The sequence below is a fragment of the Pseudopodoces humilis genome, chromosome 2, assembly GCF_049639895.1.
Source record: "Pseudopodoces humilis isolate 2021_Gansu_Grassland_sample_001 chromosome 2, ASM4963989v1, whole genome shotgun sequence".
Lineage (NCBI taxonomy): Eukaryota > Metazoa > Chordata > Aves > Passeriformes > Paridae > Pseudopodoces > Pseudopodoces humilis.
This window is the reverse complement of record NC_142201.1, coordinates 32,484,119-32,502,696: the sequence shown is the minus strand read 5'-3', so window position 1 is coordinate 32,502,696 and position 18,578 is coordinate 32,484,119. Positions and strand designations below refer to the sequence as shown.

The window sequence follows — 18,578 nt, the reverse complement described above, 5'->3', positions numbered from 1 at the left end:
CATTCCATTCCCTGATATAAAACTAATCTAGCATTCTTGACATGAACTTTCCACTTACAAAATAGTGTTATATGTGTGTGTATATAAAATATACATGTGTATGTAAAATATATGTATATATAAAAAATACTTTAAGATAAAAAAGCTGCTAAGCAATTTACAGTCATTACCTAAGTAATTATATGTAGGACACTGGCCTTTCTGTTTTACCAAAAGATAGCAAGTGAAGTCTTTGAAAAAGTTAACAGCTGGTGAAAATGGTTTCTCAAATGGATTAAAAAATTAAAACCTATACCACCTAAACCATACAGTACAAATAGAAGCATCTAAGTACTGATTGCTAGGTTCAAAGTTTAAAGGAGCTAAAGAACTTAATGTGCTTGTGATCATGATAAAAGCTGATAAAGTGTATGTGTACATATTCCTGAGCTAAGAGCAATGTCTGAAGCAAGTCAATTTAAGTCTTCCCTTTCTACTCGTCTCCCTCTGCTCTCCTCCCTACAAAAACACCTCTGAACCAAGCTAAAACAATAACGAATAAATACCTGAAAATATTAACTGGACTCCTCTAAGCATTTTAGACACTTGTGTAACTTCAGTTGTTCTGTTAATCCCCTCGCTTATGTTTTTATCAGTTGCTAGTTCTGCTTAACATACGTACATCTGTTCAAAGTACAGATTCAAGTGCTTTCAATTTGGCACACAATTTGGCAATTAAGTGTTTATTTCTAAGCCAAGGGTTGTGCTCAGTAACGGAAAATACTCAAACTATCTCGGAGAAATTTACAGCACAGTATTTCTGGCATGTTTGCTGAGTATTTGGCAGGAACTCCAAGCATGAGAATGGTGGTAACCTGCCTAATTTAATCTGTTCTCATAGGGCAATTCAGGTGCACAAACCATCCTTGTGCCCAATGAATTTCATGAGAGTGGTCAATGTAGGTTCTTTTGCATGGCTATGGACAGGATTTTTTAGGGCATCTACTATGTGTATAAACATCTTGTAAAGTTTAAAGGGGCAAAGAGCAAAAATACGCCTGTACAACCTCAGGAAACTCTAACAGGGTGCCCGGTGACTATTTCCCTGCTGGTTTTGTGAAGACAGCTGAGCAGAACAAAGAAACCGCGTCTGTGAGTGTACTTGTACGACATCTGCAGTGTCACAAGGAACTTAAGAGACACTGCTTAAGACTTAAATTTGTAGAACAAACCTCACAAAAATCAACAGGATTTTTTTTTTTCTTTTGACACAATGAGATTTTGTTTAATGCTTTTCCAATATGAACTGCATTGCTGAGATATATATGAACTGTGTTGCTGAGATAAATATGCTTAGGATTGATTATGTCCCAGACTTTCAACAATATCAGTGGTGTAAATGGTACATTTGCCTTTACCACAATGCTGCTGCCTTAGAGGCCTAGCTCCTGAGATGTACAAGGATAGCTGAATTTTCTTGCTAACAACATACAGACTCCTTATCCTACCTACTTGAAAATCAGAGATGCTGCATGCAGAAGTGAAAGCCTTTCTTGGTCTGTCTTGGTCTGTCTTTGTATATTGCATGAATATCATCAATACCTTTAAAAACAAAATTGCAATAAAAAATCCATACCCATAATTTCTGTTGCATACATTTAATATTATTGATAAGCTAGTGTCCTTGTTTAAAGATAACTTTGAGTTTTGACTGGCAGTAATATCAATGCATCCCCTAAAACACAAATGCACAGAATGAAGCAGTTTTTAATCATAAATCCCACCATTAAAAAAAAAACCAGCCAACCAAAATCTAACACATACACACACACAGACTCTTAAGTTATGTATTTGCCAGCACCTGACATGAGGGGCTAGGAATTTCAGATGAAGGATGAGATGGGCAGTCACTGTAATTTTCCAAGCAATCCTTTCTACAGAAAGCTGTTATGACAGACAGTAAATTAGACTGGTGACACGGACTTCTTTACAGCTGTTGCCACGAGATGCACACCCAACTGTGGAGCAGTAAATCTTGAAACAGAAGCTCTAGCAAGTAAGCAGTGTACAGCAATGCAGGAACAGAGCTCATGTTAACCCTGAATACACAGTTTGAAGTGACTCAAGCCCCAGCAAACATTTCTGCTAGAGAAGTCTTCATTCTACCTGTGATCAAACTTCAGTCCAATGAAGACATTAAGCCTGGTGGTAGATACTGGTAAAGGGCAACTGAGCCCTTTGTAGGCCAAATTATCTGTATCCCTGCAAGAATCTGCTATTCTGATTAAAAACAAAGCTGCTATTTTATGAAAGGGTAATAGAAATAGTTTAGGCTTATGAATTTGAATTAGCCTGTAAAGCGGTGTGTGGGAAACTTGATTTCCCCCTGACCCCATCTGCTAAAAACGAGTCACAAAACAAGCACTGAGCTAGAAATAAATCATTTATTTCAAAACAATACAGGTTAATAAATAGATTAGTTATCAGAAAACTTAATAAATAGCCTTTTATAATTTACACAAGGCAAATACAACATGCCTATAACTATTTTTTAAAAAGCAAAGAGAGTAAGCTTGACTTGTAAGCCATTAACAAATCTATATATACATTATTTGGAAGCTAATAAAATAAACTGTTTTTGTGTAATCTGTAGTAACTATATTGCAAAAGCATTGAAGCAACCAAACCTAACATTGTTGCCAACTACCTTTTCCCTATATCCCATTAGAACTACTTTTTACATTCAAGAAACAAAAAAGGGAAATTAATAAAAAGGAAGAGAAAGTTCCACAGTTTAAAAAAAAATGACTTAAAAATACCCCTTTTGTGTAATATTTTCTAATATTTTCCACTTTACAGAGCAACTATCTGGGGAGGGATGTAGACATGGAAGGACCCAACACAACCACAAACAATAAAGAAACTTATTTGCTACTTTTAAAAAGAAATTTCTTAATCTGTTACATTTCAGCATTGCTGCCTGATACACTTGGGCACTAGTAATGATAACTGTTGACAACATTGGTGCTTAATACAGTACACATTAAAATTCTGCATTCTGTAAGCTCACAGATAGCACCAAAGAATTATTACAAATATAACAGGTAAGAGATAGACATTTGATAATGCTTGATTTAACAGGAAAACTTCAGCAGTTACACCATTTCAAGACAACCGGGGAATATCTGTAGAATCCTTGATGTCTTAGATTTATGAAACAAGAATGTATGTGGGGGGGTACAATGTGCAAACAAATTCCCACTTAAAGGATCCCCTAGTTATTAACCCCAAATTTCTTCAAATACAAACCCTGTATTTTTTTTTCTAAATAAAATGAAAGCTAAACCTCACTTTCTAGTGTTTCAACAACTTAATCCAGTGTTTCGATTTTGCAGTGCTAGTTGCTTCACAAAAATACATATGTTCCAATATAAATCAGTATTATTAATAGGAAGCCTCACTTGTCGAACTGTGATATGACATGTTCTTATTAATGTTAGTTGCAGCTCACTAATAAGCAGGCTCTATTTACACATACAGAGTCCTGGAAAGTCAATACAGCAGTTAACTTGTTTAGATATTTTTCTTTTTTACAGAAGTATTTAAGGTGTAACAAATGTGATTTTTTGATTGTATCAAAAAGGTTTCTATTCTCCTACTGAACATTTGAGGGAATTTTGTGGTTGACACCTAATAGAGATCATGACTAATAAATGCAAATCCTCCATACACTGAAGGGATAATGATCAAAGAGCTATCCTCAAGTGAGTACCACGTAAATATGTTTGACAAGTGTAACAGAAGTCAGACATAGGAGTGAAGCGCCTTTCATATGGATTTGAATGTCATTCAAATGCATTCCACCACTGTAATGAGTCCGCTTTTTGTATGTGTAGCCTCTCCCACTTGTACTTTGCAATCAGAACTGAAGTCATCTGGCTTGCAGCTATCAATGCATATAACACAATGAGAATGGGAAAAGGGCCGAAGCATGAGGGGTGCCAGAGCTCAGGAGACAACTGTGCACATTTGCTCCCTGAGATGATGGAACTCAGTTATCTGTCTTATTCAAAGTGCTTACTTGTCAAAGGCGTGGAAAAAAAGGGGGAACAGCTAAAATTCAACAGTGCCTCCTCTCCGATCAGAAAAGCAATGGGACTAAAAAAGGTAGGACACCTAGAAAAAGGAGGGCGTGGGATGGAGGGGGAAAGAATCATATCAACAGTGACAACAGAAAATGCTAATACATTTCTAAACTTAGAACTGAACCAGATCCAGGTACAGCAGAACTTGAAAGAACACTGCTACACGCTGAACAAAGTAGCAAAAATAAAGCTTTCAGTTACTTAGCATTCAAGAAGTAAAAGGCTGCAGATACAAATGAAGTGCAAGGCCACAAGAATTTCTTTCACCTTATGTGCTGGCTTTTGAAATATTTTAAACATCAAGGTTAATTAGACATTTCTAGAAAGCTCATCACAGATGAGGAGCAGCCAGGGAGAAGAGAACTATGCTGACATTTATCAGTGGTTACAATGGCCAGAGGACCACAGAACATGGTTGCTACTTTATTCTTCCTCTGCATAGTGAGCACTTACCAAGTAAACTTTGTGTGGTGCAGAAAATGTCAAGGTTTAGACAGGGCAATCAAGTTATTTTGAACCTAATATTTACTAATAATTTGCATATGCATCTAATGTACTAGGACAGGCACTTTATAAATAATTGAGAATTAATTTTAAAACCAACTAAGACAGACAAATATGGCCAAAGGAGGAATGAGACCACAATGATTTCCATTCTAACCTGAAGATTTTCATAGAAGTCTTCAGAGATTAAAGGCTAATACAAAACCAACATACAACTCATGAATAGTGAAGCTGAACTTTGAAAAGATGACTGCTTCAGAAACTGGATAACATTGTTTTAAAAAGTAGGTTAGTACAAGTCTTGTAACCTATGTGCAATTCCAGGTTCAGTCAAAAGAAAGGGAGTTAATATGACAAAATATAAGTGTTTGCTGAGAACCAAGATACCATCTTCCAATCAGTAATGGACAGAGGCTAGTTTAACCAGATTTCATAGCCTAATTACCCTCATCTACAATTCTCAAACTTTCTAAAAACCTTGCACAGTATTTGAAAATCCATGAAGATGGTATTTTCTCTGCTAGTGCTACTCTATTTCATTAAGATACCCGGTTACTGTGTGCTGGCCTATAAGTGCACATTTCTGCCAACTCAGAGCCATTCCCCCTGCAATATGGAGTTTTAAAACAAGCTTGCAAATAACATAGTAGGGCTTTTACTCCCTCAGAACAGTCCCTTCAGAACACTAAATCTTTTTGATTCACTTTTGCAATTATTGCTGCCATTCGTAGGGCTTACAGCATTCATTTTAAATGAAAATGGAAGTTGAGTTTTAAGGAAACCTCAATTCAGGTCAACAAAAAACATCACAAGTGCAGACAATATTACTCCCCACTAATCAACATCCATGTTCCTGTCAGGCAGGAACAAAGCTACATTAATGATTCCTTGACAAAGCATTGGGAATTTTCTCAAATACTGTCTTGTAATTACACTGGGATTTTCTGTTTTCTCAGGAGATGTTCTGATCTAGAGATGTTGAGTTCCACCATACTCTTCCATTTTTGTACTTATATGGAAACAAACATTCATTGCTTTTTAAGCTTTCAACTTTTTCACTCATGATGTTTTTGCCACCAAATATAAGTAGAACATGAAATTAACTATTTCCTTCTTTAATATACTAATGTTCTCTAAATGGTTTAAACGGAGCTGTTTGGACTTACCCTGTCGTAGCTTAAGCTGTCTGTACTACTTGTGAAAATATTACAACTGAACTGTTCACACCAGTCTATGAATTACCAACCTGAATGTCCCTATCAGTTGCCTAAAACTCAGCTCTCTGAATGCTTTAGTTTTTTCAGTTTTTCACACGTAACAAGAATATCAGATCATCTTTTTTGAGTTATGAAAGTCTCATGCTCTTCTCTCTAATTTTTTTTTTTTTTTTTGTGGTCCCTATTTATCAGCTGTTTCACATAAATGGTCTCCTGCATTTAGTCATTTAACTAAAATAAAGGTATGCTGGACTGATTTCAACACTCCTCTTCCCATTAGGACTACGAGTTTTTCAGAAGCTGTCAAGGCATCCAGGGGTTTCAGTTCAGGTTTGTAAATTCTTCCAAAAACATATGGTCCTTCTAGATGCTTTATGTGTTTAGAATTTTAATATAGTCCAATATTGTAGACAGTGAAATTGAATTATTAAACGAGTATAGGCCATCTGAAACAAATACATTCACAATTATGCAGTATTTTTTGATTGCAAAGGCACTGAAACAGTTCTGAGCTGCTTACAGATAAGCCACCATGTAGGCAATGAATCTGTGCATCATTTCCGCATCCTTCACAGTCTTTCTACCTGCTCCTAATTAAAAACTCTCAGATGAATGCAGTATGTCTTAATGAATGTAAGTTACAAAGAAATGCATACCTGGACACTACCATGAGCTGATAAGTAATTAGTGAAAGATATGTAAGGGTCCACTGCTCTGTATAAAGAACTCAATTTAAAACTCCCCCATGTCTTCACCGCATGGCAGACAAAGTTGCCAAGACAGTCACTAAAAAGAACAAATCTGCAGTCCATGATCCAACCAACATTTGTCTGAGAATTCACAGCCTTGACGGTGAAGACATTGCTATACTGAGATTCACAAATTGTTCCACTTACTTTCCCCCTCTTATTTTAAGGTATACATCACTTATGATGAAAGGTATCAGATTGAGTGCATTAGAAACTGATGTCCTCTGCCCGCAGAAATGGTACCTCAGAAGACACAAAAGCTTTCACACAGGTCTGTCAGAATATTCAGAGCTTTTCTGATGGACTACCTTTTACAGTGAGGAAATACATTGGTCTCTATGCTGACTCAATCAGTAGTTCCAATTAAGGTCATTTATTGTGTTGACTGGGTTACATGGACAGCTGTTCCTTTGAAACTGGATGGAGGCCTCCAATTCATTTCACATAGGCCACCAAATTGTCAGAGGGTAGTTACCAGCCTGAATCCTATTTGAAACAGTGACCTAGAAATGAACAGCTCTGCATCCTTCCCTGAGCCATCCAGTTTCCCTGCAAAATTATTTTAATCTGTCTTCATGTTAGGCTTGTTTAAATCTCCAATATTAAAGTTGAATTCCTTGAAGACTTGTATAAGAACAATTCCAATAGATACTGTGGTGAATCCACAAGCCATGCCCAAAAAATCTACGACTCCTACATTACTCCATTCCCTGAAAAGGATGGCTGAAGCCAGCAGGACTAGGGTGGTAAACACAACGTAGTAGATGGCACCAAACACAGAGGAGTCAAAACACTCCAGTGCCTTATTGATGTATCTGAACTGAATGATAATGCTACATCCTAATACTGCCAGAAGCACCAGACAGAGGTACAGAGCCCTTTGACTTGATGGGTTATTGTGAAAGATATCTTGAGCAGCCAGCCCTATGCCTTTTGTACTGGGAACAGTAAAACTGCCCAACAGAGAGCAAATACTGATGTAAACCATAATATTAGTAGGTCCATGAGCTGGAGCTATCCAGAAGATAAGCAGGAGAAGCATTAGCAGCACTATGCAGAGATAACCCACGAAAACTGGAAAACAAAAAGAAAACAAGAAAATATCAAGATGAGAACTCTTGGTCTTTTAAAGATTTTAGCAGGCAAATCATGTCCTAGCAGTGAATTTCAGGTATACATCACAATTAAGATTTGCTATTGAAGATAGATCCAAATCACTGGGCATCCAGAAATACTGGCACCTATGACTGATGATGTTGTCATGTTCTTTGGGAAAAACAAATAACCATGTAGAAATTTACACACTCTGGCATATTTGAAATGGATTTCAGATGGCTTTTTAAAATCTTACTCTCTTTTCCATACTCCTTAAAGCCTCCTATGACAGACAGAAGGATAACACCTCATTCATAAACAGTTCATTAAGGCGCAGTGTGTGGATTCAGCAAAGAGCTTAAACATAAAGATCCCACTAAGATAAGCACATGAGTAGGGACAGTTAGAACAAACATGAGGCCATATTATTTACATTATACCATCAGTACATGTGTTTTAGAGTTTTAAAGAAATATATAGCCAATGCACTTTGTTCAGATTTAAATGGTAAATTGAGACCAAGGTATTTGATTACTTTTCTTTGTTTGCAGATTTTTTGAATAGCTGATATTATTAGGTTTGAATTTCTCTTGCTTAAAGCAATACAAGAAAAACAATAGTTGGCAGTTTAGCTCTTAAGCAAGAAAAATAAAAATGGGCCTGGAACATATCAGTACCAGTATGTGTCCTCCAGCAGCTGGTGAGAAAGAACAGGCATTTCAGCATATGTCTCAATAGCCTATTTCTACATACCTTTATTGTGCAAAGAAATCTGGGAATATAACTGGTATTTAGTTTAAACTTTTAATTAAAAAACATGGAGAAATAAAGGAGAGAAGAAAGATGGTATTTTTTTGTTTTGTATAAAACAAATTGAGATCCTAGATTTATACTTTTCATCTCTAACTAGCAAGATACAGTTTTTCATAATGTTAAAAAAGTTCAACAGGCCATTGTTCTGAGCTTGCTGTGCAGGATAATGTTTTCAAAAGTATCTACATTTTCCTTTCTGCACACATTCCAATAAATATGACAAGTTCTAAGAAGCCTAGGGCATAGTTTTCTTACACAAAACCTGTGCTGGTTTGCCTCTGTCACATCATGATTTCTTCACAAGTCAATTTCCCTACCTGGTAGAAGTGGTAAGCCTCTTCCTCAAGAGTGCTCCTGCTCTACCTCAGAAAATCATTATGAATTAATAAAAAAACAAACTACCTGGATTTGTAAGCTTCTCTTCAAGCTCAGCCTGAGTCGTTACACTCTCGGACTTTGGGGAATGGATAATGAGAACAACAGACCCAGCACAGCTTAGCAAACATCCCAGCTTGCCAAGAATGTTCAGTTTCTCTTTCAGTAGGTAAGAAGCTAAGATGGACCTTTGGAGAGAGGAAGAAAAACAGAAGTTTGACTACATCCTTAATAACAGTGCTGTGCCATATGAATTTCCCTTTTAAAGGAATACTATCAAATGTTGATGAATTCTCAAAATGTATTTCTGAGTTATCTGAGGAATCAGGATCTTCATCCATTTGCAGTTTTACTCAATCCTTGACATCTTAGGAAAAAAACTCAAAACAACACAACAAAACAAACAGAAACCCTAACAAAACTCCTAGCCACAACACCCCAAAAACCAAAACCACATCACCCCCTCAAAACACCTGCAAACCAGACATCTGACCCCTGAGGCAGACATCTACCCATTACCAATTTGGTGAGCTGTCACAAAGCCCCATTTCATAGGTAAAGCAGTCATGAGGTAAAAGTGACTTTTGGTTACAAAGATCCCAGGGCTCAGCTCAGACATATAGCAGACCAAACTAAGGAAAAATATGTGGCCTAAGTTAAAATAACAGGTGGCACTTAGTGCACCATCAGTGTGTTTCATAGTAATAGAACTAAAGACAGACATGAAGCAATGCCATCTACACTCTGAAGCAGATGACCAGTGCAGTAACAATTCAGCAGACAACAGAAAAATCTCAAGGCAATGCACAGCTTTGTTTTCAAAGAGTTGTGCTTTTTCACAGCAGTAGTTCCACAACTGTAGTTCATCTAGTCACAGAACATTAGGTACATATTAAACTCCTTAAACTCACTGTCTTTTCTGTGCCTCCCACAAATCTAACTTCTAAGAAGCTAGGAGCATAGATATGCAAGGAACTCCCTTGAGTTTTCCTCCTTGGAAAGAGGCCAGACCAAATGAAATGAAATCAGCATCAATAAACACATGTGGGCTATGGATAGAGGGGTAAAGAAACACTGTGAGACAAAGGGAAAGATCTACATAGTAAGGGAACTGTGAACAAGAGAATGGGCAGAAAAGTCCAGAACAACCACAGAGAAGGGGGAAAAAACAATGTTTATCTGTTCCAAACCATAGTGAGAGCTAAAAGCAGAAGATACTGAGGAAAACCCTTCTTCACCACTGCCTTCCCCCAGCCCAGCTTTCCTGGGGAAAACAGGAATGGGTGACATTATAGCACATCATGAACAGCTATAAGCCTGACATTCCTCAGTGGACCTCCAGTGAGCACTGAGTCCATCTGACATTTTATTAAGTAGCAATGACATGGAGATAAGAACAAGAAAAGCAAACTCTTACCCAAATGGAACGCCAAGAGCTCCCAAGGGCGTCACTAGCACAGTTGGGACTGCAGTGTAGGCCAAGAAATTCCCTATTTGACCCAGTGCCACTGTTGAGAGAACCAGAAATAAGCCTTTAAACCCCTTTGTAAAAATAAGTAATCAAAACTTTCCCAATACTGTTTGGGAAAGACTGACCTAACTGGAAAACAGATGTTACAATTTGCTTAGTTCTGTTAATTTTGCATGTAAACAAAATGGCTGGAATTTTTCTATAGTTTTGTATTTGTTAATACTCTTGTCACACATGAGTATCCAAGTGGGCACAATAAATAATCTCATTTGTAACTTAGTTAAATATAAATAAGACTATGAATTAGAAACACTTGTGGATTATAATCTCAATATTACAGAAATATTTGTATGAGGAGGGGTAGAAGTATTTATAATTCATGGTTTCATCTTTAGAACATACATTCATGTAAAACAAATGTACTTGATTATAGTTCCTAACAGCAGTGTTATTTTTTTGGAGGGGAAATAAAGACAGTGCTGAGGAATCTTCTACTGAAACACTAAGCGCATACATAAAGGCCCTTCAATACACTACATCAACTTTTCATAACACTATGTAATATCCAAAGTCATTCCTGACAACTGTAAAAAGAACATGCCTGACAAGCCACAGTAACAGCCTTATTTTGTTTTTTCTTTATTATTATTCTATATTATTATTTTATTTCTTTCCTCCAGCAAAAGCAAATTCCAAGATATACTACAGTATTGCAAATCACAGCTGTGATAATAGTTCATGTGTTCAAATTTTCAGTTAGAAAATAAAAGCTGGATGGGTTTGCAAGTGCTGGCAAGTTTTTAATAGGTCAACATACTTGCATAGTTACAAGGTCTGTGGTAACTGGCAAGAAGCTTGAGATTGAGCACAAATTACATAGAGCTCAAATTTCCTGCTGCTGTTAAAAGCTATTATCAGCATTTAAAAACATTTCAAGAATCCAAGATGTCTTTATGCTCAGGCTGGCACCACCCTCAACTATCAAATATCATTATTATCATCCAATTTTTTTACAGCTGCAAAGCACTCTGCAAACATTAATTAATTTACCAATTTAGCTCACATTATCAGTAGAGCTGAAGACCTGTGTAACCTACAGGAAATATGAAGGAGACAAACAAACTTGCAAAACTGCAGAGTGTGGCAAAATTATACTAATTAAATTCACTGAGGCTTTCTCTATGTGCTGGAGTGAGACAGAGAAATGGATGAACAGCATTTCTAAGGCACAAGAGACAATGGTGGTCTCTCTGTCCTTGGGAATAGAGTAACTCGGTTATCAGCCTCAGACTGGAGATCTATGTGGCAATTCTGGCTTTATCTTCAAGGCATCTGAAGGCATTGGGGCAGATCTTGGATGGAGAATGGTGCACAGCCGGCACTCTGCGTTTCTGCAGATTACATCAATTTCCAACTGACTCGGACAAAAGATTGCTGTTTTTTAGAGGTCAGGTGTCTTAACTTCCTGTTGGAAGAACTCTCAACAGATGGCACCAACATCAATCCATAAAGTAGATCTCTGAAGCTTCAGTCAAATGGAACATATTGTAAGGCAACTGAACTCACAGGAGGTTTTCCATGTCACCATGGAGTAGTGGTAACAGTCCCTTACCACCACAAATGACAGATCAGGATTAGTTAACACCAATGAAAAAAAGGATCTCAGTAATTGTTACCATCTACCTGATGTTGGGGACCTTTGCTGCCAACCTATCCAGTCCTCTCTGAACAGAAATTCCTCATCACATATATCAGTGCCGTGAGTCAAGACATTGACTTCAGTTCTTGAAGGCACACCAAGCTTTTAATATGATAAACAACTACCAGTACCCTCAAAGTTACTGCAACACAAAACTTGATGCACTCTGGCATGTCTCCATTAGCAAGGAGACCAGGACTAGACCTGTACAGCAGAAGATATCTATTCTAGGCATGCCAGGGGGTTTATTTCAGCCTTCAGTTTATTTCAGGGGGTTAATTTCAGCCTGCTCCCGCTAACTCAAAGGCTTTTTGCAGCTCACATGCATTAAGTATGTTCCTAGAATTCATCTTCCAACCTAGTTTCATTTTACAGACCAGGTCAGGAGCTCCAACTCTGCTATGAAATGTGAAATACAGCCCAATCTGTGGCAACAAACAGGAGATGCACTTCGCAAGTGTACTCCCCATCTGTAATAGAGCATTAATGCAGATGTTTTCACTGTAAGAACCAGCCACATCTATGCTGCTATCAAAACCTGTGCTGAAACTAATTAATTAGCCAATTAATTAGTTTAATGCTCATTGAAATACCTGTACACATGCTGCAATCAGTCTTTTGACTAGAGTAAGGAAAAGTCCCTTAGCAGAATCTGCAGCCCTTCCTTTGAAGTCTTCAGTAATCCAGTGGATCCCAGGGGCCCCAAACGGTTGGGCAGCATTATGCTGAGTCAGCATGGCAACACAGAAACACTTATTCACCATCTGAACAAATACCACGAGAACAAGTTGATAGAGTTTACGTGGGTTTTGTTAGTCATCCAAACTCCAAATTCTCTTGTTGAGAAAATTATGTCAGCTGTTATCATTTCACCCAGATAACTGGGGGTACTGCTAATTCCACAAGTAACACCTTTCCCCAAACAGCACCTTTCTCTGCATCACATAGGTGCCTACCTAGCCCTTGCTATTGCTGTTTGTGACTGTGCTGCCATTCTGAGTCTATAACATCCAAGCAATTCTTCTTGCTTGGTTCCTCAGTTTTGTTTTGAAATACCTGCATCTAGCTACTGGAAAAAAAGCCAACTGATATCATTCCCTTCAGCAGTTTTGCCTTCATTCAATTCAGTCAGCTCTTTTAAGCATGAAATTGTTTTCTCTGATTCACCAAGATAAGTCTTGTAATAAAACCTCCCGTTTTTAACTTCTTCTGCTTAGAGATTACAGGAGCCTCAGGAGTGATAAACAGTGACTGATGCACAGATTTATTTCTACTTAGGCAGTAGTGATTTTGTCAGGGGAGGAAGTGGTCAAAGAACTACTTAAACTCAGGTTAAATCAGCTGAGGACTTTTCTTCTGAAGCTCTGCTTCTACACTTGCTGTGAATTTTGTCCTTCAATGGGATCTATCAGTTTTCATTCCTTTTGCATAGCTTTAAGACAACAAAACCAAAAATCAGAGACTTACCTTGCCATAGGTAAGACAAAACCAGGGGCACAAATGGACTCAGATACTTCTCAGAAACAACATCAGAACTTTCCAAATAATTCACTAAAGGCTGGATTAGAGTCTAAAAGTGGGGTATGAGTCTAAGCTTGTGGGTAGAACTAGGGCAGATGTGTAAGAAGAGAAAGCTAGTTGCTCCCCATGCTCCAGACACACATCAGAAAATGAACTTGGTGTTAGCATAGTTACAAAGATATTAAGGGTAAAATTACACTGATTTCATATCAGCACCACAGAAGGCTTTGCATTGATCTTGCAGATTAAAAGCAAAACTGAAACTGTATCTGTTGAACCAGAAACCAAAAGAGGTTTTTTTTTTCCTTAATTGAGGCCAGTTAAATGCTTTCTGATCTAAAACATAACATGTACTCAATGAGCCCTTTTGTGCAGAGCAACAATTTTTAATTTGGCTTTGACTCTTATTAAAAACTGAGCTGGCCAGTGCAATACAGAGACACAAACCATGCAGGAACACAGAGTCAGAGCAGTGTGTGGCTGCCAAGGGCTGCAAGTACTAAATGGTTCAGAAATGTGGAAAGATGTCTGACTCATGTTTGTCACAGCTCTTTGCCTTTGCAAACACCACGAGGCATGGTAGCCATGGTAAGAGTTTACTGAAAGTGGGATATTTCTAGGGATGGGAATTTCATGTCACGTGAATGGAATTTCATGGAGCGTGAGATTCAAGATGAGAACCCAGATTTCCTGATGTCTCCTATCACCATCTAAGCAAATGTCTCTTTAAAAAAAATAAAAAAAATTAAAACTTTTTAAGATACTTACTTGCTATAGTGCCTGACCACCATACTATATCAGTTAAGTACGAAGTACCTGGAAGTATAGGAAAATATATTAGAAAAATATGAAATAACAATACTGGAACTATGAAACAGCAGTCTCAGTTAGCAAGGACCTTCATCTTAAACCTGTTCTTTAAGGTAACTGAATTGATTAAAAAAAACCAAACAATTTTGGGTTTGGCTTATGTTTCCAAGTAAGCCTTTCTTAAGACAATGTGTTAGAAGTTCTGGTTTCCAATTTGAAGTACCTATTTGACACTAATGAACTGTTGTGTAGAAAAGCATCCAAAATGTCACCAAATGCTTCTGAGGGTGACATTTAAGCATACAAATTAGAACCACTTCTTGGAAACCTATGGAAACAGAACTTGATTTGGCTCACTTAGTTTGCTAATACAACCTCAGTGAAAATGTATTGGAAAAATTGTAGCTAAGAAATTTTTTTGGCACACAGGTTTGGCAGGACCATGGTGTCCCCCGATCCTCCTGTATTTAAGCACTGGAAAGTGCTACAACTGAAGCCTCTGAATTTTGGACATAGTGCTTTGTTTCAGAGAGGAGTAAAAGCTCTGTATTGTCCTTAGTGCTTCCCAAACTGGAGGATGATTATTTTCACTGTCAAATTATAAGTTCTTGCCTTGGGATGTGCACAGGTGGAGCCTGTGCACCACAGAAGTTCTGCTTCTGTAGAACATCAAGGTTCATGACCACTTCCTAAACTAAAGCATGGCCTTCTCTGAGCACAACCTTGGCATCAAGTTACGCTCCTATGTTTTGCTCTTCTTTCTAGCAATACAGGTCTGCATTAATTTGGGAAGATGCCCTCTCAAAAGCTGCTGGAGTAGTAGGCAATATTGTACCTACTCTGAAATCCCAAACGGAAAAAACCGACAGTCATCAGTAACTCTGGAGACATATAAAGTATTAAGCACTTGGAAATCACACTATACAATTGAAAAGAGATTAAATATGACTAATGAAAATGGCCAGCTTTAGAGTGGGCGTAGTAATTTTTTAGACTTTTGTTACTGCATATAAAATAAAAACACGTTGGGGGGCAGAAATTATAGAAAATATTGACTCAAGTAAGGTAACTTTGCAAAATATTTGTCACCCACTGCTGTTTCTAACTAGACAAGGATTGCTAATTACATCAATACTATATTATTGATTCAAGAGAGAAGACAGAAGAGACTTGAAGTGCCTCCTTGTTAATTATACAACACCTGCTGAAGACAATGGAAAAAAGACATCATTTGACACTGGCCATCTCAGACTCACAGCTCCAACTCCTAGATTCAAGGCAGAACTCTACTGCTCCATAACACGAAATAGCGAGAAACCTGGGGTATTTTCCTGGATACCTCCTCAATGAGCATGCCAACAGAAAGCACGACAAAATGCTCAGCAAGATGCACAAACACCAGTAATATCTTCAAAACAGGAAGTTTTACAGCTGCTAGCACTGAGAAAGCAAGCACACGCCCATCACTCACTTAACCCAGTGCTCCACTGAAAGATTTTCAGGAGCAAGCACACTCAAAATGGAAACTTCCTCCAGCTGCCTTGGGATGCAAAATTATTTTTCTCTTGTGTTTTCTCATTGTTTCCCTTAAAAAAAAAAAAAAAAAAAAGAAAAAGTTTTGTATTTATGATGCAAACGCAATCTCTCTGTGGACAATCAAAATGGGTTACAGCCATCTTGGAGGGAAAGGGAGACTATGCTTGCAAAACAAAAATTTGTCTGATGCCCTTAAATGTAAGGTCATTGCAGGAAAAGCAAAAAAAAAAAAACTTTTTAGATCAGGCTGCCAGGTTGTAGTAACATAGTTCCAAGCTTGCTTTGCTCCACTGCATTCACCCTGAACATGCTAGATGCAGCAGGAAATGGAAATGCAAGTACAAATATATATATATATATAAAAAATTTATTTTTATATTATTTGTATGTGTACGTATATGTTAGTATTTACATACGTGCAATGTATACAGAGAAAACACCTTGTCCCGGTACTAAAAAGGTTTTTTCATAAAAAAGAGTTCCTAGAACTTATGGACACATGCTCATACACAGACACCATCACCTACAAAAATAAATGGCTATTGACTACAGTAATACAATTCAAAGGCACCATGCAACCTGTGTTTACAGTCTTCCCCTTACATAAAAGAATTGTACTACAAACAAATAAATAATTTTTTTAAATTGCATTTTCCTATATTCAAAGCATGAACTAAAAAAGCATTTGCAACTAGTAAATGGTGTTCAGCCGCATGCTTTGGGGAACCCTGAATTCAAAATAAAATACAGATCTTCACACTTGTGAATTTACAGCTTTGTTTTGGTTAAACTGTCTAGACAGCACAGTCAGTTCCCGAATATGTTCACCTCAGGAAATAATAATGAGGCATGGGATTTCACTATGAAAAACATAAGCAATAAATTATTTCATGTTACTGATCTGTCTCTTCTCAAAAAGCAGAAACGCCATGTGACTGATATAACTTCTGTGTGTCTGTGGAAGAGCTGGAATAAACAAACGACAAGATGCGCTGGTACTGTTCATGGCAAGAAACTATCTAAGCCACAGAAACTGGTGGTAAAGTCCCACAAGTACATGAAAAAGAAGAACTTGTGTATGGGCAGGAAGGCATACAACACGCAAGTCCCAGCGCTGTATTACAGCGTGACAGACCAGCGTGCTGACCATGCATCAAGAAGCTGTTGCTGATGCGCAGTTAGCAACCCCTCGCTGCTCTCCTCCGCTAATACATCCTGACTGACCCCCACCTGCCGCCTCTCCGCTCGTTTATCCCTTCCCCTGCGCCTCCATCCAGTCATGGACCTCCGATGTCAAACACGCTTAAGGTGTTACTGAACTGAAGCCGGCTCCCCCGGTCCAGACGCCGGGAAGGTGCCCCCCGCACCAGGCGACACGGCCACCCCCCCGACACAGGCTCGGACACAGGCTCGGGTGCCCGTCCTCCTCGCCGCCGGGTCCCCGGGCGGCCCCCCCGCCTCCCGCCCTCCGCTCGGGGCCGGCGGCCGCCGCAGCGCGGGGCAGGGCTGCGGGGCGACGGAGGGAGCGGCCCCGCCGCTGGCCGGGCCGCCCCGGCCCGGGGCAGCCGTCCCGCAGGGGGCCGGGGCCTCGGCCCCGCACACCCAGGAGGTTTCCGGGGGGTCGCGGGGTGAGGAGGGAGGCCCCGGGAGGGGCGCTCCCACCCGCCGCCACCGCAGCGCCGGGCCCCTACCTCTCCCGCGGGCCCGCACGATCCCCTTCTTCTGCAGGACGAAGGTGGAGCCGTTCACCAGGCTGGAGACCACGGCCACGCTCAAGCCCAGCGACACGGCGGCGGGGCCGGGGCTCTGCGCTGCCCCCTCGCCCGCTGCCGCACCGTCCGCCATCCGCATGGCCCCGCCGAGAGCTGCAGGCGCGGCGGCTGCCCGGGCCCAGCGCTGCCGGCAGCGGCTCTGCGCCGGGACCCGCCCTGCGCCGCGCTGCGCCGCGCCGGGGGCGGCTCCGGGCGGCACCGGCGGCAGCCGCGGCTCCTGGCGCCCGCTACGCCCGGGGGCGGCAGCAGCCCGACGCCAGGGCACGGGCAGCTCTGCCCCGACGGCCGGTCTGGCATCACGGCTCTGTGCCGCGCTCCTCCGCTCTGGCACCCCGGCGGGAGAGGCGACCCCGCTACCGCCGCTGTCGGGGGTCCCGGGCGTGGGGAGATACCGGGCAGAAGCGCGGAGCTGCGAGCGTCCAAGGGCAGGGGGTGCGGAGATCAGGGGGATGTGGAGAAATGTGCACAGGGATGTAGAGGGAGAGGGGGTGACAGCAGGGCAAAACGATGCGGAAAGACAGAGAGGTGCGAGAAGACGTGCAGAGGGATGTTATGCAGGGCAGACTAGTCCCGCCGGGCCAGTGTTTCTGGTGCGGGAGCAGCGCTTCTTTCCAACGCTCTCGCTTTCCCGTGGGGTTTCTAAAATTCACGTCGGCTCCCCGGTCCGCCCGAAAGCGTGGGATGTTGTTAGGCCAGGGCCAGACGGGGGTCAAGGCTGCCATTAGAGCCACCACCGTGACCTGGAGCTGCGGCTCCATCCGCCCTGCCAGGTCAATGTGAGGGGCAGAGTTGGACAGTCAGCCAGGCACCGTGGCCCTACACACTGGGAAAGCTTGGCCTCTGCCAGGAGTCGTGCACATTGCCTGAAAACTGGGGGATCCATAGCCACTCC

The 18,578-nt window shown here is 40.4% G+C and overlaps 1 protein-coding gene across 1 annotated transcript; it reads right to left on the bottom strand.

Moving 5' to 3' along the window:
• Positions 1–2,404: 2,404 nt before the first annotated feature.
• Positions 2,405–17,790, bottom strand: NIPA1 (NIPA magnesium transporter 1). Its single transcript, XM_005516512.3, has 5 exons — positions 17,606–17,790; positions 14,337–14,384; positions 10,295–10,385; positions 8,905–9,065; positions 2,405–7,668 (listed from the first exon to the last, which is right to left on the bottom strand). Exons 1-5 carry the CDS (start codon positions 17,763–17,765, stop codon positions 7,157–7,159), a joined length of 972 nt encoding a protein of 323 aa, XP_005516569.2. The 5' UTR covers positions 17,766–17,790; the 3' UTR covers positions 2,405–7,156.
• Positions 17,791–18,578: the final 788 nt, after the last annotated feature.

Bases quoted from the DNA above. Each gene is read 5' to 3' on its own strand.
- NIPA1 (XM_005516512.3), bottom strand. From the start codon at position 17,765: ATGCGGATGGCGGACGGTGCGGCAGCGGGCGAGGGGGCAGCGCAGAGC. The intron at 10,386-14,336 runs GTAAGTATCTTA...TTCTCTCAACAG, and splicing joins GTGGTCAGGCACTATAGCAA to TGGCACTGGGTCAAATAGGG. The intron at 9,066-10,294 runs GTAAGAGTTTGC...CTCTCTCCAAAG, and splicing joins GCTCTTGGCGTTCCATTTGG to GTCCATCTTAGCTTCTTACC.